This window comes from Lepidochelys kempii, chromosome 5 (genome assembly GCF_965140265.1).
Source record: "Lepidochelys kempii isolate rLepKem1 chromosome 5, rLepKem1.hap2, whole genome shotgun sequence".
Taxonomy (NCBI): domain Eukaryota; kingdom Metazoa; phylum Chordata; order Testudines; family Cheloniidae; genus Lepidochelys; species Lepidochelys kempii.
In genome coordinates, this window is record NC_133260.1 from 25,406,482 (window position 1) to 25,433,034 (window position 26,553).

The following is a 26,553-nucleotide window of genomic DNA, read 5'->3' on the forward strand; positions in this document are numbered from 1 at the left end:
TGTTTATCTTTTAAAAGATGAAATACACGGCAGAGTCACAAATTATTCTCTGATTTGTTTTTGATACAGAGTATGATAGGTGAGTGGTGCCCACCTGAAGAGCACAGTGGAAGCAAACCTCCACCTAATAATAATATATTGGGTCATGTGGTTCATAGATTGATGGACATTGTCTACCCTCCAACGCCTGAACCCCCACCACCTGTATTTCCTCCGTTTCCTATCCAGGGATGTGTTTTAGGAAAGCTTTTTAGTGGAAAAAGCACCTGTGTAAAGTTCTTGGAAGAAGGTAGAAGGTTTTTTTCTGTAGACTTTTTTTTATTGTTTGTTTGTTTTGTTTATACTCTTTTAAGCCCCAGTCCCTACAATATGCTCTTTGTGGTCAGACCCCTGCACCTGTGCAGAGCTCATTGCAAGATAGGTGCCTCAGATGCATCAGAACTTGCAAGGTCTGGCTCCATGTAATTTATTCTCCATCTTCCCAAGTAAAATGAAAAGTTTCTGAATATAAAAGTTTACTGTTAATTCATTGTACCTAATAATTTTACTGCTTCAGAATTTATTAAGTGAAGAACTGGTGAGAAATGTTTTCACAGAACTTTTCTGTAGATGGTTATAAAATGGCAAACAGACTAATTGCAGTTACCAATGTACATTGTACAGGCTGTAGTGTCGTGTCAGTGGGAACAAACTCCAATAAAAACCCAAACCAAAAGAAATGTGCATTGCATTTAATAGAGCTGCCTTGTTAGAATTAATTTAATTGCATTTAATAATCTCTTTACATTCTTTCCAAAATGTAAACCTATCACAATAATGTTTTCTGTCTATTAGCTTGCAACATTCAGGTATTGTCTATTGATACTCTGGTCCAGGACACCATCAAAGCTTTCCATGAGAGTGAAATGAAAAGTGAAAGCAGCTTGATTCTACGAGAAGCAGAGGGTTCTGGGAAACAAAATGAAGTAAGTGCAAGTTTCATTTTGGTTTTAACTGTTATAAGGAACAGTGGAGCAGGTTAGGGGGAAAGTATATTGGTCATGTTCCTTCCTCTTCTTTGAGATGAGTCAGGTATAGAAGACTTGCACTGGTCTTAATTCTGACATTTCCTAACTTTTGAGGGGTTGGCTTTGACACCTTAATAGTGCTTTTTTAGCGTTCTTTTTATCATCACAAGACTCCTTGTCCCAGTCTACTCCTTTTATTTCCCCATGTCCAGCTTTATCCCCTCTATATTCAAAGCAGACTCCTTCCTGCTCCCTTTCTGCCTGGGTACCAGAAGGGGGGTCATTAAGAGCACAGGAGAGACAGCCTCCTTGCTGTCAGTTCCAGGCCCCAGCCCTACTACCCTGACCCAGAGCAGCAGTTACAGGGAAAGTACCTCTGTAGCTTGTAGCATGCTCCGTTGTTCTGTGGGGATGGCACATGCACAGTCTGGTCAGCACTGGGATTTTGAGAGGCTCAAGCATGCTCAGAGAGGAGGGAGCATTCTGAGGTTTTAACGGTTAAGCTCTAGCAAGTCTCTACTGAGCGCATGTGAACAGGTAATTTTTCAAAGTCTTATAATTTGGCTAAATTTAGGTGGATTGTCATGGGGATGGAAAAAGGTCCATCCCAGACACAAAGGGCACCTCTCTTCTAGATTTCAAGTGCCTGCTCCAAAGCATGAGGATGCCAGACCATTTCAAAGAAAAGATTACCATAATTTTTTAATGTGGGCAACACAACGTATTTTTCCTTAACCTCAGTCTTGGAAACATCTGGACCCTTTCGTCTGAAATTTTCCCAAATATACCAAGCATAGAAAATTTCAGCCCAAATAGTTAAAGTTTCGAAAAGGTATAAGAAACTGAAAAAAGACTGATAATGAGGAGTGTTGGGCAACCTTAGTAATAGATGGTGACACCAGTCCTGCCGATAAGAAAGTCTTGCTAGTCCACATGGTGTGGAGCTGCCTAGTAATAATCCCACATTAGGATGCTCTGTTAAGTAGGAGGAACCTTACACTGAATACAGGCATGGAAAGGAGTACAGACCTGATTGTCCTTTATTATATTAAGTATTAGGGGGTAGCCATGTTAGTCTGTATCCACAAAAACAACAAGGAGTCCGGTGGCACCTTAAAGACTAACAGATATATTTGGCATAAGGTTTCATGGGTTTTTTACCCATGAAAGTTTATGCCCAAATATATCTGTTAGTCTTTAAGGTGCCACCGGACTCCTTGTTGTCCTTATTATATTAATGCTCTAAAATCTTGAGTCACTGGAGAAAGAGATTATTTTTAAGAACTATGGTGACAGAAAAATAACTTAGCCTCGTACTGGAAGAGTAAATTAGCCTCATCTATAGAACTGTAGATTAATGTGGTGTTGCCATGCAAGAGTGCTTCCTTTGGATATGAGAAAATGCCAGAATACTCCCTTTGTGCAGTGTGACAAAATGATGATTTCAACCTCAACTGCAAACCATTCTTAGGGTATGTCTACACCACGAAATTAGGTCGAATTTATAGAAGTTGATTTTTAGAAAGCAGTTTTATACAGTTGTTTGTGTGTCCCCCCACTAAGCGCATTATGTCGGCGGAGTGCATCCACAGTACCAAGGCTAACATCGACTGTCGGAGTGTTGCACTGTGGGTAGCTATCCCACAGTTCCCGCAGTCTCCGCCGCCCATTGGAATTCTGGGTTAAGCTCCCAATGCCTGATGGGGCAAAAACATTGTCGCGGGTGGTTTGTGTACATATCATCAGTTCCCCCTCTCTCTGTGAAAGCAACGGCAGACAATCGTTTCGCGCCTTTTTTCCATGCGGGTGCCATACTGCTTTCAGCAGATGGTTCAGTAGGACTGCTAACCGTCATCATCGAACCACCACTTCCGCTGCCACTCTGCTCTCCTCCTCCTGCTCTTGTCTAGATAGCGAATTTCTCCATGTTGTCTCTCATGGGCTCCCGCTTCCGCTGCAACTCTGCTCTCCTGCTGTCATGAATCCACCTCGCAGGTCGTCAGCCACCGCTTCCGCTCTCCTGAGGGTCTTGCAGGGCTGCTTCTGCTGCAACTCTGCTCGGCTGCTCTTGTCTCGCCATAACACGGCAAGTGTGCACCCCGCTCAGCTGTTGTGTCCTGGCTGCAGACGGTGCAGTAGGTCTGCAAACCATCATCATTGAACAACTGCTTCCGCTGCCACTCTGCTCTCCTGCAGACGCCATACCATGGCAAGCATGGAGCCCGCTCAGATCTCCGCGACAGTTATGAGCATTGTAAACACCTTGTGCATTATCATGCAGTATATGCAGAACCAGAACCTGCAAAAGCAGGTGAGGAGACGATGGCAGCATGGTGACAAGAGGGATGAGGACATGTACACAAACTTCTCTCAAAGCACGGGCCCCAGCAATTTGGCCATCCTGGTGACAATCAGGCAGGCTCATGCCGTGGAACACCGATTCTGGGCCCGTGAAACAAGCACAGACTGGCTGGACCGCATAGTGTTGCAGGTCTGAGATGATTCCCAGTGGCTGCAAAACTTTCGCATGTGTAAGGGCACTTTCATGGAACTTTGTGACTTGCTTTCCCCTGCCCTGAAGCACAAGATACCAAGATGAGAGCAGCCCTCACAGTTCACAAGTGAGTGGCGATAGCCCTGTGGAAGCTTGCAACTCCAGACAGCTACCGGTCAGTCGGTAATCAATTTGGAGTGGGCAAATCTACTGTGGGGGCTGCTGTGATCCAAGTAGCCAACGCAATCACTGAGCTGCTGCTATCAAGGGTAGTGACTCTAGGAAATGTGCAGGTCATAGTGGATGGCTTTGCCGCAATGGGATTCCCTAAATGTGGTGGGGTGATAGACGGAACGCATATCCCTATCTTGGGACCGGACCATCTTGGCAGCCAGTACATAAACCGAAAGGGGTACTTTTCAATGGTGCTGCAAGCACTGGTGGATCACAAAGGACGTTTCACCAACATCAATGTGGGATGGCCAGGAAAGGTACACGACGTTCGCATCTTCAGGAATTCTGGTTTGTATGAACAGCTGCAGGAAGGGACTTACTTTCCAGACCAGAAAATAACTGTTGGGGATGTTGAAATGCCTATAGTTTTCCTTGGGGATCCAGCCTACCCCTTAATGCCATGGCTCATGAAGCCATATGCAGGCACCCTGGACAGTAGTCAGGAGCTGTTCAACTACAGGCTGAGTAAGTGCAGAATGGTGGTAGAATGTGCATTTGGACGTTTTTAAAAGCGCGCTGGTGCAGTTTACTGAATTGGTTAGACACAATATCTGTGAGAGTAAGGAGGAGACGTTTATGGTGCCCCCTTGGTGCACTCTACTTCATTGTAAGCCAACCGCCCTCCCCTCCCACCTTCAATCACCGTTTGCAGAGGCAATAAAGTCATTGTTGTTTCAAATTCATGCATTCTTTATTAATTTGTCACACAAATAGGGGGATAACTGTCAAGGTAGCCCAGGAGGGGTGGGCCAGGAGGGAGGCACTGGGTGATGGAGGGGAGGAGGGAAGGACAAGGCCACACTACACTTCAAAACTTATTGAATGCCATCCTTCTGTTGCTTGGGCAGTCCTCTAGGGTGGAGTGGTTGGGTGCTTGGAGGTCCCCTCCCTCCCCCGTGTTCTTGGGCGTCTGGGTGAGGAGGCTGTGGAACTTGGGAAGGAGGGCGGTTGATTACACAGGAGCTGCAGTGGCGGTCTGTGCCTTTCCTGCACCTCAACCATATTCTGGAGCATATCAGTTTGATCCTCCAGTAGCCTCAGCATTGCATCCTGCCTCCTTTCATCATGCTGCCGCCACCTCTCCTGTTGCTCCAGCCATCTGTCCGCGCTTTCATTTTGTGTTTTCCTGGATTCTGCCATTGTCTGCCTCCACGCATTCTGCTGGGCTCTTTCAGTTTGGGTGGACTGCGTGAGCTCAGAGAACATTTCATCGCAAGTGTGGTTTTTTTGCCTTCTTATCTGCGCTAGCCTATGGGACGGAGACGATAGGGGGAGCGTTGAAACATTTGCAGCTGTGGGAGGAAAAAAAGGAAGAGTAAAACTGAAAAAGACACATTTGGCCATTTAAAAGGAGGGGCTAATGTTTTTGGGTTAACATGCAGCACAAACCCAACTACACACTACACAAACCCCCCCTCCCCCCACACCCAATTCTCCAGGATGATCGCTTCACCCCCCCACCCCCCACCACGTGGCTAACAGTGGGGATGATTTCTTTTCAGCCACAGACAAACAGCCCAGCAGGAACGGCCACCTCTGAATATCCTCTGAATAAAATTCCCCTATTTCAACCAGATGACCGTGAACGATATCACTCTCTTGAGGATAACACAGAGAGGTAAAGAACGGATGTTGCTTGAATGCCAGCAAACACCGGGACCACATGCTGCCATGCTTTCTTATGGAATGATTCCAGACTACGTGCTACTGGCCTGCCATGGTAAAGTGTCCTACCAAGGAGGATGCAATAAGGCTGCCCTCCCCAGAAACCTTTTGCAAAGGCTTTTGGAGTCCCTCCAGGACAGCTTCATTGAGATGTCCCTGGAGGATTTCCACCCCATCCCCAGACATGTTAACAGACTTTTCCAGTAGCTGTACTGGCCGCGAATGCATCCCAAGTCTTCAGGGAAAAGTAATCATTAAACAAGCTTGCTTTTAAACCGTGTATTATATTTACAAAGGTACACTCACCAGAGGTGCCTTCTCTGCCTTCAAGATCCGGGAGCCCTGGTTGGGAGGGTACTGTCTCCAGGGTGATAAACCGTTCCTGGCTGTCGGGGAGAATGGTTTCTCCGCTTGCCTGGTGTGTGCTATCTTTAACCTCCCCCTCCCCATCATCTTCCTCATCCCCAAAATCCTCATCCCTGTTGTGTGAGACTCCCCTCTTGCAGGAGTCCAAGTACAGGGGAGGGGCAGTGGTAGGGGCACCCCCTAGAATTGCATGTAGCTCATCATAGAAGCGGCATGTCTGGGGCTCTGACCCCGAGCAGGCGTTTGCCTCTTGGATTTTTTGGTAGGCTTGCCTAAGCTCCTTAAGTTTCACACAGCACTGCTGCTGGTCCCTGTGATAGCCTCTGTCCTTCATGCCCTTGGAGATTTTTTTCAGATATTTTGGGATTTTGTCTTTTGGAACGGAGTTCTGATAGCACGGATTCGTCTCCCCATACAGTGATCAGATCCAGTACCTCCCGTTCGGTCCATGCTGGAGCTCTTTCCCAATTCTGGGACTCCATGGTCACCTCTGCTGATGAGATCTGCACGGTCACCTGTCCTGATCAGCTTGCCACACTGGCCAAACAGGAAATGAAATTCAAAAGTTTGCGGGGCTTTTCCTGTCTACCTGGCCAGTGCATCCGAGTTGAGAGTGCTGTCCAGAGCGGTCACAATGGAGCACTGTGGGATAGCTCCCAGAGGCCAATACCGTCGAATTGTGTTCACACTAACCCAAATTTGACCCAGCGATGTTGATTTCAGCGCTAATCCCCTCATTGGAGAGGAGTACAGAAATCGATGTTAAGAGCCCATTACGTTGACAAAAATGGCTTCGTTGTGTGGACGGGTGCAGGGTTAAATCTATCGAACACTGCTAAATTCGGCCTAAACGCGTAGTGTAGACCGGGGTTAGATTTATATAGGACCTGATCCTGCTCCCATTGAAGTCAGTGGTGCAGGACCAGGACCATAGTGAACAGAGGACATCTGAAGTGATCATTGCCTTCTAGCCTGCTCTGTTTACTTGAATTTGAGTAGTGTCATGAGTAAATAACAACCCTCTCTTTCCTGTCACTCCATCCCCAACTTTTCATTTGCTTTCAAGTTACCATCAATATCAAAATAATACTTGCACTCATCATTCCAGGCTGACATTAATAACTTTTTCTTACTGTTTTACTATAGATTATTCTGCTGTTATGCACCTGACAATCAGTTTATATATGTTTAAATAACTGAATATTCATTAAAATACATTTAAAATATCCAAAAACTATTCTTGCTTAATGTTATGAAAACTAAGAAATGTGGTTCGTGATTGTTTAATTTATAAAAGGTCCTGAAGAGGCCCCCTTCAACTTCAGCATCTAAGGTTTCTGAAACCGTGCCAAAGAGCGCATCACTTGATGGAACCAAAGGTAAAAATGTGTAGAGTTAATTAGATTTCTTTTAAATAATTTTGATGTCTGGATTTGAATGGCAAAAAAGAGGATTTCTCCATCCCCTGCTGATTTTTTGCTTATATGTTCTAGCAGGTGTTTGTTAGTGCCCACTACAGCTCATGCTTTGCAAAAGTTCCCATTATAACCCTTGTTTCCGCATACTCATAGTTTTCCGAAACGTTCACCTCTGAGGTTGAAACTTTTTCAGCTTCCTTGTATTAGGATATGGAGGTTGAAAATAGTATTTTCCCTTGGTCAGAAAATGTTAACCTCTCTTTTTTGAATATGACTCCAGCAAAAACTGTTTGAAGTTTGAAACCTGAAATTTGTCATTGACATAGCCCCCAGACCTGTGAACACATACCTAACTTTATAGTCTTACAGAAATCAGTGAGTCTATTTGTGTGCATAAACTCAAGTACATGGAGAAGTGTTTACAGTACTAAGCCATATTCCTCACTGACTATTTGTGGCATCATATAGTGTGAGAAGGAGAAAAAAAACAAAATAGTTATTATTTTATATTTGGAGAGTGACAACAATATGTTGGGTGCTTTATAGAGAGGTATGAAGACAAGAATCCTGCCCTGAAAAACACACAGTCCTGAAAACTCTTTCTCCTGTGTGTAGTCCTTACTAATGCAAGTTGCCCTATTGAAGTTAGTTCTCAGGAGTAAAGTCTGTTCATGTGAGTAAGAGTTTGATGGTTTGTCTCCAAAAAATAAACAAATAAATAGACTGAAAAGGAGAAATTATAGTAAAATAATTACGGATAATAAGCTCCTGGGGATAGTTTCTGTGCCTCCCCCTGTGTTCTGACTAGTGCAGAGAACACTGACAGCACTCACTAAATAAAAATATTATGTAATGATATTATGTATCCATAATAATAATTAATAATAAATGTTAATATAATAAAAGTAATATTTGCTGATGTTTTGTTATTGCTAGGTAATGGTCTTGGCAGAAAAGAATCTTCTCATCAAGAAATGAAGTCAAGTGAGAGTAAGGATGAAGTATCTAAAGTATGTAAACTGACTTTGACTTCCACCATGTATAGATATATGAAATGTTTGTTTATTAAACAAAGCTGGTTAATATTGAACTTTTCTCTTACTATTTTTAATTTATGGACCATGCCACAGGCTCATATTTCTATATAAAATATGAAAAGTGATAACTTTACTCAAAGTTACTACAAAAATTTGGATTTATTTTCTCTGTTGGCTTTGTTGTCATCTATGTCATCAGAATTATTCACAAATACCTCTTCATCACTGTTCCCTCTAAGCTGTGTGCATGCACACAGATCCTAAACCCCACGCACACAGTGAAACACTGCGTGCACAAAAATTTGCACAGAAGCACAATTTGCACAGAAGAAATTTTTTGTGCACATGGCCTGTCAAAAATTAGAGGGAACGTTGCTCTTCATCACATATTTTCCATGCTTTTAAATCTGCTTATTACCACATCCAGAGCATTCACAGAATTTGTTAATATATTGGTCCTACCAATATTAAAATGTTTATTCCTTAGGGCTAGATTATGTTAGACTTATACTAAGTAGTACCTTACTCAACAAGCAGGATGTGGGAATATCCTGAAGACCTATAGAGAGCATGACTCTGGTGACACCAACCAGATTAAATGTTGCTGTAAAAACCTCAGTCTTGATTATAATCTTATACTAGTGTAAATCAGGACTGGGCTCCATTGAAGTCAGTAGAGTTACATCAGTGTAAAACCAGAGTGAGATCCAAATCAGGCTTCTTAACTTTAAATTTCCTGATTTTTAAAATGTTTCAATTTTCAACCTTAACATTGTCTAACATTAATTTTTGCATGTAATGACCAAGATCCTAGGCCAGTTTACACCTGCTGAGGATCTTGCCGGAATTGAATATGTGCTTTAAATGTGCAGTGGAATGCATACACTTTAACATTTAGTGCACTGAACTTCCTGAACATGATATCAGTACTACATGATACATGATATTATTACTATTACTTCCTGAACATGATATTATTAGTACTACATATTCTTTTAACTGCTCTTTTCCACAGCTATCTGTTCGTGCCTGTCTTGGTGCAGCATCAGAGAAATTGTTGAAGAAAGGAAAAAATATTCCTGATGAATTGCTAGTTGACATCATGGTGGAGGCTATTAAGTATGAAATAGTGTAGTTTGCTTTCAAACATAATTATATGCTAAATAATTATATGTTTCTTAGGGCAGATACTGCCATTCTTGCTCATGGTGAATAATACCTGACTCCGTGAGTAGTTCCATTGAAATAGAGCAACTCATGGAATAGTTTTCACCTCCTCTGAACTAATAGGCAAGTTGGTCAAGGCATGCACCTCCCTCTAGAAATCTGCTATTTACTGCTGCTGTTCCACATGTTGGCAGATAACAGAAAATTGGCATCTTTTCTCATGGTATAAAGATCAGTCCCATAGTGTTTGTTCCAGAAAATTGCAGTCCTTTTGTTTTGTTTCGTTTTAGTCCTGTTTTCTGCCGTTTTCTGTTTGGAAAATCTTTTGATTTGCCGTGTTAATTTTAATGACATACATTGTTATTTTATAGAATTTTCATGATATTTTGTTCTACCTAATTTCAAATCACAGAATTATAGGAAAACTCTTTATTATAAATGTTAATACTAAGTTAAAGTAGTTTCTTTACATGTTTATAGTTCCTTGTTTATGTTTAGACGAACACCCCAGAAGAAGGGATGGATCATGGATGGATTTCCAATGACAATAAACCAGGCAAAACTACTTGAAAAAGCACTTACAGGGAGTGATCCGGCCAAAGGAGAAACAAAGGATGAGAAGTCTAAGAAGCCCTCCCTAGTTACAGACCCAGCAGCCCCAAAAGATCTACCTTTATCTCCACCTGCATTTGATTTTGCTCTGTTATTAGACATTTCAGATACCACAGTGCTGGAACGTGTGGCTGGCATGAAGGGTGAGTTATACTTCACTGCATATGTAAAGGGACTGTTGGCCCCTTACTAACATTCAGTGTGAGTGTTTTAGTTGCTAGCTCGCAGTACTAAAAAGATGGAAGGGTCAATGGGGAATCAGGACCCTGAGACTGACAGCCCCCAGGAACAATCGGGAGAGGCCAATGCTCCAGGTCAGCCTGAATGACAGGGCAGGCAGGCTAATCAGGGAGTCAGGAGGCCAGGGAGGTCCCGTCCTCCGTGTGAGCTAGAATTGCCTGGGTCAGACAGAGTGGGGCCGAGCTAAGGAGAAAGTAGGGGCCCAAGTTGAGCTGGGGAGCAGAGCTGTGCCAGATCCAGAGGGACCAGAAAAGCAGCCCAGAGAGAGCAGACCCTGTCCTGGGAGCAGAGCTGCAGCCCAGAGCTAGAGGCACAGCCCAGAGAGAGCAGACTTGCCCTGGGAGCAGAGCTGCAGCAACCAGAGCCAGAGGGGCCAGAAAAGCAGCCCACGAAGCAGGTCAGTGCTGGGAGCAGAGTCACAGAAGCAGCCTGCAGAGCAGACCTGTCCTGGGAGCAGAGCTGTAGCAACCAGAGCCAGAGGGGCCAAAGAAGCAGCCCAGGGAGCTGGAGGCAGAGCAGCAGCAGCAGTGCTGAGACAGAGTGGTGGAGCTGGGGCTGGAGCAGTCCAGAGCTGGGTGCGGTGAGCAGCTGGGGAGAGCGAGGGGGACCCTGGGCAGCGGGCCCAGCACAGGGAGACGCCTCAGCCAAGAGGCTCTGCAGGCCAGGCTTGGATCGTAACCCCGACAGGGCAGGGGCGACACTGGGAAGAAGGGTCCTATCACTTAATGCCTGAGAGTGTCTGGCCATCACCAGAGCAAGTGTCCAACCCACAGCATCCCTACAACACAGCCAGGGCCTGAGAAGAAGGCCTGGGACTTACAAGGAACAGACTGTGAACTGCCCTGACATTCCAGAGACACTGTTTGTGATGTTCTGTGCCACAGAGCAGGTTGATGTGTTTCCTTTAACCTTTCCCATTTTTCCTTATTCTTTTTAAAATTAATTGTTGATTAAATAACTTGCATTTGCTTTCAATTGTATGTAATGGTCAGTGGGTCAGAGAAGTGCCGAGTGCAGAGAGAGTACCCCAGAGTGGGGACACCCTAGCCCCTGTCCTAGGTGACCACAGCAGGGTTGGGGGTCAAGCCCCCAGGAATCCTGGGCCCAGCTTTGTTGGGGTTACGAGGACTCTGTCAGACAGGAGAGTGGAAGGAGAGTCCTCAAGGGCAGGGAGGCCACTGGGTAAAGGAAGTGGGAGCGAGGACTTAGATCCTTTCGCTAGCCCACTTCACCGGGGTAGTGCAGAAACCAGGAAAGTTCCCCACAATAGCGGGACTATTCCCCCGCTTACACATACATTTAAAAAAGCTTAGTGACACCCATATCATGATAAAATGGGAAATGCTAAGTAGTTATGACACCAAGAGAGCTAAAGTTATTAATGTACTGCTTGCTTGCCATATCTTTACAATACCAAGGATCACATTAGTTATGTGCCAGGAGTTTGTGGGCTGAATTTTAAAATCACATATAAACTTACATAATTTTTATCACAAATACCAGAAACTCTTAAAAATTTACTTTTATCTTCCCTGATGATGATGATGATGGATAGGAATTGTGTGTTGTTTAGATTCATCATCAGATTTTTTCTCTATGTGCAGTTATAAAAAGAGGGAAGCTATTGGCTGTATTTTAATATTTTGCAGGCTCCTTGTGGCCTCTGACTTCAGATTGTATACCCCTGCTATAGTGTATAGCTAAATATAAATGTCATACTAATCACACACTAGCTACAGAAGTTATCTCAAGATTTACCAGAATGTCTCACAATAACTTATATTCAATGGAGCAAAAAATCATTACTGACAAATTTCTCTAAATCTCACTAGATCTCATGTGGTTACTATGTATCATTAGTGCAGGTACTTTCAAACTATTGTAGATTTTTTCTTAGTTTTTGAGATCTGCCTGCAGCCAAAAAATGCTGAGTTTATTTGTTTAAATATGCATTATGTTGGCACCAGCTGATATGCAGTATCCCACATAATTTAATGAAGTGCTAAGTAGAAAAAATATATGATACGGCAAGTGCAGAAATATGACTAGTTTATTGTGAATGTACAGACAACATCGTTCTCTGAGGGCCGCATATTGCAATGACTGAAAACTAGGAGAGAAGCAAAAGGGAGAAGAGGGAAGGTGCACACCTGAGCAAGTGGCACCACTACCCCCCACACTGATCACTGCCTTCAGTATGTATGTTCATTTAATCCTGTGAGGATACAGGAATAAGTGTTTTTGACAAAATAGCCAAAGCACATTGTATTATAGAGTAGAGTCAAAGATAAAGAGGGCAACAAATGGCCACCCCCACACTCCACTCAGACCACATCCTCTTTGTCACCTTACACATGATGGCTATGGAGGGACATATTATCTTGACGAGAACGTATGTTGTCCAAACTGAAAGGAGAATGCCCCTTAAAGATCCAAAGAATGACATAGGGCTTGTCTTTACTGCCATAGTTACCTGAAGTTAGTATACTTGGGTTACTCCGCTCGGACTACCCTATCTCGAGTGAGATGGCCACACTGGGAAAGCACAGTGATTTGATTAGCGGCACTGAGTGATTGGATTAGCAATAGATGAGTTGCTGTTACATGAGCTGCTGCATCCCTGCTATGTTACTAGCTCAAACACCAGCATCACTTGAGCTTCAACCTATACCCTTTGACCAACTAGCTCAAACCCGCTAGCTCGAGCTTAAAGCACCACTTAACTCCATCTAGAGATTTTTATGTGTGAACAGAAGGTGGGTTAAAGGTAAAACTTGAGTTACAACTAGAGCTAACAATACAGTGAAGACAAGGCCTTAGAACTTTAGATTTGCAATTCTCAATTATTCAAAGGGATTGTGCTGCTAAAGCACTTTGAAAATTTGACAGTAAATGCCATACTCCCAGGAATCTAATGAGAATGTATTCCTAATAAAGTACTGTATATCCATCTCCTTTGTGTAGAATGTATGGAGCTACTTTTAAAAATGAAGGAGTGAAGTAGCCAGTCGGTGTTTTCATTTTGATAAACTTTTTAACAGGAACACAGAACAAGTCTATGTAGTAACTTGTTTCAATAGTCTCTGGTATTTTCTACTCAACAGATAAATCAGGGTCATCACAGATTCAACTGGAAGACAGTGATCAAGCTTCAGATGTTGAACTCAAAGAAAGAGAGAAGACCGATTTAGTCAGGGACCAGATACAACATAGGTTTGTTATATTTAGTACAGTAAGGCTCTACTTCAGCAGAGTACTGAAGCATGTCATTAACTTTAAGCACAGAGCAGTCAGGGTATACTTGACTTCTAATGACACCGTTAAAGTTAAGGATGTCCTTAAGAAATTTGCTGAAGTGGGGCCCAAGTACGTATCCTCATTTATTGGTATAGTATAAATGATTCCCCAAAATAATAATTCATATACTCTACTTTTCAAAGTCTTGAAAAGATTATTTTTCAAATTCATATCAAAACAGCTATTTACATATTTATATTATGTGATACATAAATGCATGTTGTGTCTCAGTTTGGCTTAGGGTATTTCCAAAATTGGGCTTTCTTTTATTGTTCTCTTTTATTTTTATATATACAAAAATAGTACTATACTTTTCTTTTAAAATCATTTGCACTAAATATTTAATTTTGTATAATGAGCAAATTTAAAGAGACAATAACCTGCATTTCTAAATATGTAATTAGTTTATATTAATATTTTAATAATTATTGATTTTTAATGATGATGTAACAGAAGATTAGTTTAACCTGTAGCCTTATCTACACTGGGAGTTCTGCATCCAGAATATCTTCATAATTGGCATTAGATTTAGATTAGACACCATGCTGTTAAATGTGTTTGTTGGGTTGGGAATAAGATTTTATTTTTCACTATTTGTTTTAACGTTTTGATTTTAAAATTATACATTGATATGATTTCACAGAATTGCTGGCTTTCTAGACAACTGGCCAAAACTAGAGAAATGGTTTTCAGTACAGCAAAATATTCTAATGAAAGTTAATGGCGAGACAGAAAAGAACCTTCTGTGTAAAAGGATAAAGGAAATCATAATGGAGGAAATTGCTAAAAAACAGAACAGAAGTAAGTTTTTGAATTTATGTTTTTCATATGGAGACTTTAATATTAAAATATATGGTTGAGCCTTTATAATTCAGAAGGGAGCTTAAAAATATCTCACTGGCACTGAAAGGTGTAATGTTTTTGCAGGTTTGTGGAAAGGTGACACATTTTTCATTCTCACTGCACATTTTTTTATATAGACAAAAATATTTTCTAACCATCTACTTTATTGACAAAGATCCGTATTACAAACAAATGTTCCTCATTAGGTGAAATTTTGTTATTTTGCCCATGAAAAGCTATATTCAGTTGCAGAAATGGCAAAACTTTGCTTTGGATCAGACTCACAAAAATACCAAAGTTGGAATTTTGGTAATTGTTCGGCTGTAGTGTGTGTTGATATATTTATGGATTGTGTAAGCCTGGGCCAAATTCTGTTCCCAGACACACTAGTATAAATTTGGAATAACTTAATTGATATTACTCTAGTTTTACACTGGTATAACTGAGAGAAAAAATTGTCAAGTTATGTTGAATTTAAAAGGGCATATTTTCAGCAAGTCTCTATAAATATACAGCTTGTGCAAATGCAAATGGGTGCACCCATTTTAAATGTAGCTTTCTTTTAATGCTAATCCATTTAAATACATAAAACAAAAGTAAACACATATTTGTTGTTCGCACACATATTTTATAAGATATAATAGTGAATAGTCTTCAAGATTTATTGGTTCAAAATTAATAATATGATTACAGTACATCTTTTATCAGATTATATGTGTTTTATTGAAATTATGTTGAAGGAAAAGAACTGGAAAAAAAAGAAGCTGAGAAAAAGCAAGAAGTTCCTACCCCTTTGCCACAAGCTGAGACGCTAACAGTTCCAGCAGATAAAAATAAGGAAACTGAATATCCTTCTGAAGATAAGGAGCCTATGCCCGCAAAATCCAAATCACCCAAAGGTTTGTCAGCCATAGCAAACTTATTTATAAAGCTCTTTCTTAGCTGTTTGGAACAGATCCTGGGAAAATAATAAATACTTTCAGTGTATTTCCAAAAAGATTAACTAGAGCGTATTTCCTATTAAATAATTGTCCCAAACCTCTGAACAGCCTGTCTACCTTTTTCCAGTAATATGAGTCAGTTTCACATCTTCTCACAGATACTTTGAGAAGAGGTTCTAAAATGTTCAAAGGGAGCTGTCCAGCAGGTATAATTTAATTCCTTGAGATAACTGAGTATTAATTTCAGCCTTTCCTTCCTGTTTTTAACCTCAGAGCTAGTACCCTCACCATCTGAGACAGCACAATGTGTATACAGGAAAGACCCAAGTTCCATTATCAACATATTAGCATTAGAGAGAAATTGGTATATTTACACTTCAGAAATGCTGGTAACTCTGCATCTTAAAGGTGTCTCTGTTGTGTGTCTTTGTGGTTTTTTTAAAACTTTCCTTAGAGCCACCCAAAAAGTCAGAATCCTTTAAAGAGAAAAAGGAAAAGAAAGACGAAGTAAATAAACCAGGTGAAGTACACGTTTGCATGTTTGTTTTTTACTCTTTTGGTAATTAACATAAAGATGTATAGTTCTTACTTATCTTCCACTCCTCTCTTTAAAAATAGTGTTGATAACTGTTAATTAGGTTGTAAGGCACACTGAGATATGGACAATTTGGTGTAATATACCAACAAAGGGAGATTCAGCCACTTCATGATGAATTCTTATAAATGTCACACATGACAGATAATTGGATAAAATGTTTCCAAGGAACCACGTGGTTGGTTTTGTCTTCTACATTTATGTGCATGAGCTTTGGCACGAAAGCCTGGCCCCACTGAAGTCAATAGCAAAACTCCCATTGATTTGAGTGGAGCAAGGATTTCACACTTGGAGTCTGGAGGTGCTGCAGAGCACTCAGACCCCGTGGGGCAATAATCCTTTGGGTCAGTCAACAACAAGCAATTCAGGATTTGTGTTGATGAATTCCAAATGGAGTCCAGTCCTGTTCTCAGAGGCTAGAGGGATGATGAGAGGAAAGCAGGTGGTATGAGTGTAGGGATGTTAAGTGAGGGAGCACTGGGAGGAGCTTTAGGGCATTGACAGGGACATCACAATGTTTACTACAAAAAGAAAAGGAGTACTTGTGGCACCTTAGAGACTAACCAATTTATTTGAGCATAAGCTTTCGTGAGCTACAGCTCACTTCATCGGATGCATACCGTGGAAACTGCAGCAGACTTTATATATACACAGAGAATATGAAACAATACCTCCTCCCACCCCACTGTCCTGCTGGTAATAGCTTATCTAAAGTGATCATCAGGTGGGCCATTTCCAGCACAAATCCAGGTTTTCTCACCCTCCACCCCCACACACAAATTCACTCTCCTGCTGGTGCTAGCCCATCCAAAGTGACAACTCTTTACACAATGTGCATGACAATCAAGTTGGGCTATTTCCTGCACAAATCTAGGTTTTCTCACCCCCCCCCCCACCCCCATACACACACACAAACTCACTCTCCTGCTGGTAATAGCAGGAGAGTTTACTACAGATATCCTTTGAGTACTTTATTTGGTTATCAGCTCATCTGCTTTCTGTCATACTAAATCAGCACTTTCAGAAGCAGGTGTTCCTTTGGGGAATACTAGTTATGCTATTACTGGATGTACAGATTTTGTCACAGCAATGAGGCAGTGAACCAAGATATGTCTTCACTAAAAATTTAAACAAAAAGAATGGGACCATTGTGTAACATTTTTAAAGGAGCTTATTGTACACAACATGACCCATTCAATTCTCTACTAAGTACAGCCAATATTATTTTACCATACCTTATGTTCTTGTCTGACTGCTCTCAGAGCGAAATTATTTGGGTGGATCCCCCTCCTAAAGTAGTACAAAGATGGAGTGCAGGTGACAATTGCAAATCTTGCTGCACTTACAGTTCCTATGGTTTTCTTAAATAGTTTCCCACATTTTCCTGCAGGCCACTAGATTTTTCCCCCCCCAACTCCCTGCTTGAATGATCTTTTCTGATCCCCCTCTTTAGTTTACTAACTTTATCTTCCTTTATCTGCCTTGGTTTTTTCCCCAGTTCTTGTACCGCTCACTTTCTGCTCCTTCCATACTTCTCAGTTTTCCCTCAGTGCCGGGGTTTGGGTCCAAATTCATCTGTTTCTTTCCCCTTCCCTATATATCTGATTTTTCCGTTTTTATTCCTCTTCTTCCCCCTCTGTATCTTGCCATACCATCGTCCTGCCCCTCCTGTTGCCCATTTCTCTCTCATTCCTCAACAATTTAAAAACACCTAGTCTTTAGAAAGTGATCCAGTAGTGAGAGTGATTGTAAGTACCCATTCTTTCCTTTTCCTTTTGCTAGAAGCCTTTCAGACTATGTGTGGTGTATCCCCACTTGCAGGGCTATGACCTATGATTTACTTTGTATTTTGCAGTACATGTAAAGTTAAAAGTAGAGTGTATATCAAATGAAGCACTCTGTGGGTAACCCTAATGCCCAGGGTTAATTGAATTTAAAAACAGCATTTTGCCATGAAATCATGGGGTAACCTCAAAGGATTATTGGTCCTAGAAATTATTTCAGTCTGACTCCAGCTCTTCCAAGCCCTGCTATATAGAAACTGTAAATATTTACAGTGTTCAAGATCCATCAAGCAGAAATTACATGGTGATACCTTGAAATCATGGTACCTATACTGTCAGTCATAATGGTAACAATACCATTTACTTTTTGTTAACGTGGTAAGTAACTTGTTTCATTATCTTTCTATTTCTTTCACAGCAGAGCTTTAGGAAATCTAACTTTTTTGGCAAGTCGAATAAAATAAAAGCTAAACTGGAAAATATCATTATATAAATGCAAAACTACTGACTTCAGCTACATATTGGTTGCGGAATGACACATTTGAACACCTGCAAAGTTTATTTGAAGGCAGCTAAGCAGCTTAGGTGTCTAGGTCCATGTATTTATTGTTATTTAAAATATATTTGAGGGTACTAATTGTGCATTTATATTTAAGGCTCCGTTCGAGGAAAATCACCAGGGAAAAAATCTTCACCAGCTACACCTGAAGATGTACCTCCTCCCACCCCTGTAGAACCACCGCCAATTAAACCAGGATCAGATGAATGGGTTTATATAGATGAGCCACTTCCCAAGGTGCAGCAGTTCAAGATTAGGAATCTTTTATATGACTATACTTTATTGAGTTCTAGATAACTTTTTGTCCATTACAAATGAATTCATTTTAAAACATATTTCTAATACATAAAGAATATCTGAGAGATGGTAGCATGAATTATAAATATAAATACCTAAAGAGATGTGATTTTAAAAATATGCTGCATCTCAGTGTACAGTATTGAAAATATCTGATAATTTGATAATGACATATATTAGAAATTTATGGATAATTCCTCAGAGTGACAATGCACATGGTTGACAAGATGGTAACACTTTAATATTATGAAAGGTGTATCCAGAGTAAATATTATATTTTGGCAGGGTATTTGTAATACATTATAACTAAGGCTAAGTTTTTGTCACAGATATTTTGAATAAAAGTCAGGGACAGGTCACAGGAAATAAACAGAAATTCATGGCAGCCCGTGTCCTGTCCCTGACTTTCACTAAAAATATCCCTGACAAAAGGGGTGGGTGGCTTCAGCACCCACTGCTGCTGGGGCTCCCAGGTCCCCCACTGATGTGGTGTGTGGGAACTCCAGGGTCTCCCTGCCCCTGGGGCTGGGCTGCAGCGGGGTCCCCTTGCCCTGGGCAGCTGGTAGCTGCAGGATCCCCTGGCCATGGCTGCAGCTGCGGCTGGGCAGCTGTGGGGAGTGCCCGCTGTGGCTGGCAGCTGAAGTGGGTCCATCGGCTGCCCGCCGTGGCTGAGCAGCTGCGTGGGATCCCCCCGCCTTCCCGCTGCGACTGGGCAGTTGTTGCGCGGGGTCGCCTTGACCTGCCCTCCAAAGCTGGGCAGATGCAGGGGGGCCACCGGCCGTGGCTGGGCAACTGCTTGGGGTCTCCCGTTTGCCGTGGCTTGGCAGCTGCGGGGAGTCCCCCGCATCCCCTACGGTGGCTAGACAGCTGCAGGTTGGGGGCTGTGAAGGCGGGGCTGGGTGGGAGCTCCAGCCCCAAGGCAGAAAATGTCACGGAGGTCAATGGAAGTCATGAATTCTGTGCCTCCGTGACATAATCGTAGCCTTAATTATAAATAAAATAAAGGAAATATATTGTTAACCTGATGTCCAAGATACCTCTTTCCTATACTTGCTGATTGTGTGTTTGGACAGGCTGCAGGAAGTATATAAAGTAAAGATTTGTGTGTTTTAATAATTAACAGGAAATACCTGAATTTTTAGTACCTTATTGGGAAATGGTAGAAAATACATATGAAAATACCATCAAAACTATACTTAGATGTTTAAGAGAAGAACAGTATTCTGTGATTCACTACTTAGCAGATACTAGGTGAGTAACAGTAGTTAATTGCATTAGAATTCTCATTTTATATTATTCCTCTAGCACACTATGTATGTTTTAGCGCTAAAACTCCTTGTTTTGACTCACTGTTCACAGAAACCGTTTTAAGGATTATCTGAAGCGTCCAGACCATAAGCAGGAGTTTGTATCTCGGTGGCAATCTGATTATAACTCCATTGCTGATGATCTGTGGGAAGATGAGGAAACAAAAGCAGAATTACACCAAAGGGTTACTGTGAGTAAATGGCAAATGTTTCAATTTTTCTAGCTCTGGAGCTTTGTGCATCTTTGGGCATTTGAATTCACACAGGATTGATGTAATATGACTACTAATGTACTAATGCTACCTTGTCTAGTCAACTATTATATGAACACTTCTCACTCTCCACCACCACCAAACAGCATCAGTCACCAAACAGAGCCAGCTTTGGCACCATCCCTGCTGCTCAATGGCTGTGGCAGTGTGTGGCACTGGTCTCAGAGCCTAGGCCTCTGATCGAGTGTGTCCTCTCTTCCCCCCACTAAGCATGAGGAAGAAAGAGGAGGGAAGGGAAAAGCAGCCCCCGCATGCTGAAAGAAAAGGAGTAGGGGGGAGGAGAAAGAAAATTAGAAAGGGCATATGGAACACTTCCTCAGCCTTTTCCAGGTGAGCTCTCACCCTCTTCCCCCATCCTACAGCCCCAGAAAATGTCTCTGCCACTCCTGGCCCCATCAAAATTGCGGCCCAGCTAGTGAGGTGAATATCTGAAAAATGAAGAATTGATTACATGACTGGCAAAAAGAATTATTTCTAATATCAAAATGTCAAAATGTACTTTTTCCAGGATAATAGCATAAACCCAGTTAAAAACAATTTCAAGAAGCTAAAAAGAAATACAGGAGTTGGAATATCCCATATGTGATGCTCTATCTCAGTGGCAAAACCTAAGGTCACATGGAGAGAAGAATAGACTTTATGTGCAGAATTCCAGAAGATGGAAAAAATTGTGGCAGTTGCTACTAAAGAATCAGCTTCATTAAATAGAAATGGAATGCAAGTGTACATCTTAGAAGATCTGCATACAATGAAATAAAACTATTGTAATTTTTCATATTGCATGTTACTTTCGTAACGCCTCCTCTTGGCCAGAGTGATTATATTATTATCAGTAGGAAAATAATTTAAATTAATACCTACTACTAGTGGACTGAACTTAGCCACTTATATTTCCCCTTCCTTTGCTTTTTTTTTTTTTACATTGTCAGCCTGCAACTGATAAACTGGTAGGAGTGGTGAAAAATTTACCCTGAGTCAGACTTATTGCTGCATAGAGAATGTTGATACTCTGTGGTTGTGAAAGAGACAGTGGTAGTTGTTTTAATATACCATGGCAAAATCTTTTCAGCAGATCTTTTCAAAGCAGTTGGTATTCTGGTGAATCTTACTTGTATTAACTCTGTTACAGAGATGAGTTTATTACATTGCAAATAATTTCCCAACTGGTTTGCTGAAATGATTGATTAGATCTGGCCTGAAGTGCTTGGCATCATTTTGGAACAAGACGTTATAAATGCAGTGTCATTTTTCTGCAGTGCATTGCAATGAAATCCTAAAAGCCTAGGGAACTATCCTGGAGTTTAGTTATAGTGGGAATAAGACTTGGAATAAGCACTGTTTCTTTTTCTTTTCATTCTTTTCCTTTGTCAAAAATATGGGTCAGTATACCAGTACCTCTGTTCTCAATGTTGTTCTTTTTTGATGTGTTTACATAGAAGAAATATGGGAAATCGCCATTAGAGAAAGGACTGAGTGCCTTTTACGAACAAAGCATGATGGGTACCTTCTTTCAGGTTTAAAGCCCAGTGCAGGTGCATCTCAGCTTCAAAGACCTGTTTGCCATAAGTAGCTTTTGGCCTAACAAAATTATATTCTGGTTCCCAGAACTGTGAAGGTTACAGCCTCCACCACCACCAATTCTCACTCCAGTATTGGAGAAAAAACAGCACGTACTAGTTGTGCATTCATTGGTACCAAAAATACTGGTTGTGTCTTCTTACTTCTCAGTCAGTCCATGCCCGTGGTGGGTCTCCAAGGCTACACTTTGTTGATTGCTTTTTGGCCAGGTTCTTTTGGATTGACTTTTATTATACGTAAATATATGAAAGATAGCCTAAGGTTTTACACATCCATTATTTGCAATAGTATTTGTATTTAGGACCTGAGGGACCGTCTCTGGGATATTTGTGAAAACAGAAGGGAAGAAGCAGAGCAAGAACGTAGTGATATCATGAATGATGGCTGGTTACCAGATCATATGGGAATCTTGATGAACCATTTCTTTTCACTTATGCAGGTATGGTAAATAGCTAAATCAGTATAGTCCTTATCCTGCAGTTGCCCAGGCAGACTCTTGGATTAATGTATTTATCTCAGTGGGACTTCACGTATGTGGTCCCTTAAGACTACATGGTCAAGACCAAATATCCCTTTAATTCAACCCTACTAAAGAAGGAAGCTGACTGAAGTGAGGAGTGAGAAAATATAAAAAAGAAGAATGCATGTGCACTCCTGGCATTGTATCACCTTCTGGGCAGAGAGGATCGAGAAAAATACCAGTATCATAGTCCTGTAAAAATAAATTTTTGGGCTATATTGCATAGTGTTGCTATTTGCATTCAGCTTACCAATCAAATCAGTTTAGTGAAATATCCTGATACTGGTTATCCTTTTCTATTTATAATGGCCTCTGTTCTTAACTTGGCCATCTAAATGCTGCAATTATATACAATGTTATCAGACCCACCTATTTTAAGATTGCCCAACACTTCCTTTTATAAGACCTTGTTTTCAGTTCCTTATAACTTTGCCAAACTTTAGCCATTTGGGATGAAATTGTAGATGCCAGATGTCTTTTGGAAAATTTCAGCCAAAACAGTTCAACCATTTCTAAGAGTGAAGCAAAGGGGAAAAACATTGTTTTACCATGTAAAAAAATCTGGTCATCTTCTTTCTTTGGAACATGGACTTGAAATTTGATAGGGATTGGCCTTTGTGTCAGGAATGTGCCTTTGCTGTTCCTGAGAAATTCTGCTCACATTTGGCCAAGTTATAAACCTTTGAAAAACCTCACATCACACATATTCAGTAAAAGCTTCCTAGAGTTTAAGGATAATACCTTTGGAGATTTTTATCTGTTAATGAACATGCTCCAGCCCCTCACAGTTCCTAGTGCTCACCAGACTGCTCATGCACCATCACTACAGAGAGACTGAGCATGTTTCAGCTCAGGGCTACAGGGTTGAAGCTGGACTTCCCCTGTAATTGCTGCTTCCAGTTGCTCCAGGCAAGGGCATGGACAGACACTAGAACTGAGAGCAGGGAGAGACTCTCTCTCCAGTGCTCTCAATGACATCCTTCCCTTTTAGTGCCCAGGCAGCATGGATGAAGAAGGGATGGAGGGAGGGAAAGGAATAGACTGGGACAAGGAGTCTGTTGAGTCTGGAACTGGAGGAGAGGAGAGACACTGTGAGTGAGTGTTGGGGGTGGAGGAAATTGGGACTCAGGTTGGGGATTGGGATTTGGTGGGCAAGGAGACTCACAGCTGCAGCTGAAGTCAGTGAGAGCTGTATTTTGAATATAAAGTGCTATCTAATGCTAAGTACTCTGAAAAATCAGGTCCTAAGCTTCTTCAATTAGGCATCCAAAATTAGTGGATAGTTTTGACTTTAATCTCTCTGTGCCTCAGTTCACCCTCTGTAAAATGGGATAATACCATCCCCTCCCCTCACAGGTGTTTTGAAGATAAATAAATGTTTGGGAAGCACCCTGATCAGTGCCATAGAAAAGCCCATGAGGAAATTCATAATTCTGTATTGAGACCAGGGTTTGGATAGTATGCTGTGAATAAACCAAAGGCTATGCATTGAATCATGCAGATAAAACAAAATATTGAATAACTGATCTTAATAGAGCACCATCCATCCTGTGCACTGAATGAAGCAGGACATCAATGGAAAAAATATCATGTGATCATGTAATTAAAAACTTATCATCATGCCTACATGGAAGGGGATTGAATTAAAGTTGCACAGATAAGCTTAATGCTGTCATTTCCTAATTTTTAAGTGCTTGACATTGATTATATATATTTTTGGAGCTCTTTTACAGTATCATATTTTAGAGTATACACTCTAAATATCACTTTTCATAGATGTATTGACAAATGATGCTGTACATTTAAAAACATCCTTTTTTTACAGGCTTCCATTCTCCACAACATCAAATCAATGTTGTCCATGCTTCAACATCCTGAAAAATTTTGCCTTTCCCTGTTTAGTTGGGCTAGTCTCTCACTATGTCAAACATCAACCCCTCATCTGCCATCTTCAATGACTTGTTTATCCAGTTCTTCTTCGAGTCATGTCCCTACGGATGCTCCACTCTAGGTGCACTAGAGCCCCCTGCAGCTTTGATCTGTGATTTCTCATAGCAGTGTCCGTTTGGCCTGCTCATCGGTGTTAGTCAGTCTCATGCCCATGCCGTTGTTATATAGCACTGCATGGGTGAACCACTCCCAGTTTCTTCTTAACTGCCTTTGCCTGAGACGGAGCTCTAGCAGTTGTCCTATTGAGATTCCCTCAACTCTGTTTTTCTCTTTTATCCATGTAACCCATCTGCCAGGTGCAGTCGGCAGCCACAAGGGCCAGGTTCAATATCTAGGGGTTCCTTTTTACAATACAACTGAGCACTGGCTTGAGCTCCCCCACCCAGTAACCTGGGAAATTACACATCACCCCTGGGCACCTCTAAGGGACAATACTTCCCCTCTCTCAATGACTGAGGCTGTGCATAGAAAAGAAACTTTATGAAAAGAGGGAAGTAACCTGACATTAATTTGGGGAAACCCCATAAGCATGATGATTCAGAAGTTTATGACCATGAGCAAAACACCCACCCCAGAGTACATTAGGCAGTGTCCTTTGCCTCAAGTTCTCATCTTGTGGTGAGGAAGTCCAATGCATTTTATTGTAGGCCAGGATAACTTTCAATATGGAGTGCTCCTCTTTAGCCTATCATCTGCCCCAAGGGTCATGTTGGTGGTAGCAACGCAGCTGCACAGGAAAGGTGTTTTAGTATTCTCTTATCTGGACGATTGGTTGCTGAGCTGCCCCCTGGAACTGATGTCTCGGGCAACTTCCAAGGCTATAGGCCTCTTTCTCAAATTGGGCCAACAACTGTACATACAAAAATCCATCTTGACCTGGGTACAGAACCTAGAGTTCATAGGGGCACATCTTGATGGGGGCAATGATAAAAAGAGCCAACTTTCCTCAGCACAGATTTTTGGCTCTTTCCAACATAGCAAAGAGAATTCAGCTCAGACCCCAAACCATGAACAGGAGCTGCATTCAACTACTGGGGCACATGGCAGCCACTACCTTCATGACGGAACATGCCAGACTTCGAATGGGCTGCCTTCAGGGGTGGCTCAGAACCATCTATTCACACACCAGGCACAGTCTAAATATGCTTCTTTCTGTACCTACCTTCATGAAATAATCCCTCAACGGTGGAAGGACCATCACAACATATGCACAGAAAATCCATTTGCACATCTTCCCTCAGTGATCATTATAAAAACGGACACCTCTCTGTTAGCATAGGGAGCACAATTCAGCACTTACACGATCCAGGGCAAGTAGATGTTGTTAGAGACGATGCTACAGGACTTCAGCTCGGGGCTCTGGGCTTCAGCCCTGCATGGGGCACTGATGCTTTGGGGCTTGGGACAGGCCCATGGACCCCCCGAAACCAGCTCGTGGCCCTCTCGGAACCATGTAGGCCTGGTTGAGAACTGCTGCTCTAGAGGGTGCTGGTGTGGGTGTGGATGCAAATACATATAAAAGGTGGATTGTGGGTTGGATACAATTTAATTGCCACAGATGTGGATCCAAATTTTTGTATTCGCACAAGGCCGTACTAATAGTTTGTTAGTGCACTTTGAACTACCCTTCTTTGAAACGAGTATAGATCAAAATGCACTAATGAATGGGTAATGAGCATCAGCAAGGTCCACATGGACAATTAGCGCAGAGTAGGCTAGTGCAGGGTGCACCCACTTTGCTATGAACTAAATTCATGTGTAGTCAAGCACTAAGCGTCATTGAAAGTTAATGCAATTTTGGCTCCGAAGTCACTGAGCTGCTTCTGAGTTTTCCCCTCAAACTGTTACCCCCTAAGTAAACCCACCCAAAACATTTCCCTACCTCCATGGAATTGACATGATATTTGCTATCATCACATTGTTCACTTTGCTTGTGGGTTATACCCCTTCCCCAACACTTAGTTTCTTCAGGGCATGGATCATCTACCGCTCTGGGTATGTACAGAGCCAAGTGCAAGGGAGGCTGCATTCTTTGTTGGCCCTTAGACACTACGTTACTTAACATGATTAATAATAATTTTACCTACTATCACCTTCATTGACAATAATGGGTAAAATTATTCATGCTAAAAGTAGCAATTCTGAAATTGTGCTATCTATATCTTTACATTCAACAGCTTTGTCAGAGAAAGCAATAAGAATAGCAACAAAACAGGCAAAGAGTTCCTGATTGCTGAAATCCTCTGGTGTAGGTTTTACTATGGGATTCTATAATATGTTCTTCAGATCGCTATATTATTGTATTAGTATAGATTTTATATACTCATTTTAGCGAGGTCAGATATCCCTAACTAGTCTATATCAGATTTC

General features: G+C 41.7%; 2 protein-coding genes across 3 annotated transcripts in view; both read left to right on the forward strand.

Annotated features, from left to right (window-relative positions):
* The window catches only part of SPEF2 (sperm flagellar 2), a 61,551-nt gene extending 40,690 nt beyond the window's left edge, over positions 1-20,861 (forward strand). Inside the window, exons 12-25 of one of the 2 annotated variants that reach the window (XM_073343743.1) lie at positions 70-289; positions 835-965; positions 7,064-7,145; positions 8,121-8,194; positions 9,237-9,340; positions 9,887-10,143; positions 13,345-13,453; positions 14,181-14,338; positions 15,121-15,279; positions 15,776-15,841; positions 18,357-18,496; positions 19,680-19,807; positions 19,916-20,054; positions 20,644-20,861. In XM_073343743.1, coding sequence (XP_073199844.1) covers positions 70-289; positions 835-965; positions 7,064-7,145; positions 8,121-8,194; positions 9,237-9,340; positions 9,887-10,143; positions 13,345-13,453; positions 14,181-14,338; positions 15,121-15,279; positions 15,776-15,841; positions 18,357-18,496; positions 19,680-19,807; positions 19,916-20,054; positions 20,644-20,721 — 1,845 coding nt within the window. In that variant the 3' untranslated portion in view covers positions 20,722-20,861. Of the gene's footprint in view, positions 1-69; positions 290-834; positions 966-7,063; positions 7,146-8,120; positions 8,195-9,236; positions 9,341-9,886; positions 10,144-12,307; positions 12,380-13,344; positions 13,454-14,180; positions 14,339-15,120; positions 15,280-15,775; positions 15,842-18,356; positions 18,497-19,679; positions 19,808-19,915; positions 20,055-20,643 lie in introns of those variants that run through there. The other variant, XM_073343744.1, reaches the window with a different exon arrangement.
* A 1,229-nt stretch (positions 20,862-22,090) lies between these two features.
* Positions 22,091-26,553, forward strand: part of LOC140911204 (zinc finger protein 862-like) — a 59,421-nt gene continuing 54,958 nt past the window's right edge. The window contains exon 1 of the mRNA XM_073343746.1: positions 22,091-22,152. The gene's annotated coding sequence lies outside the window, so the exon portion shown is untranslated. The remainder of the gene's footprint in view (positions 22,153-26,553) is intronic.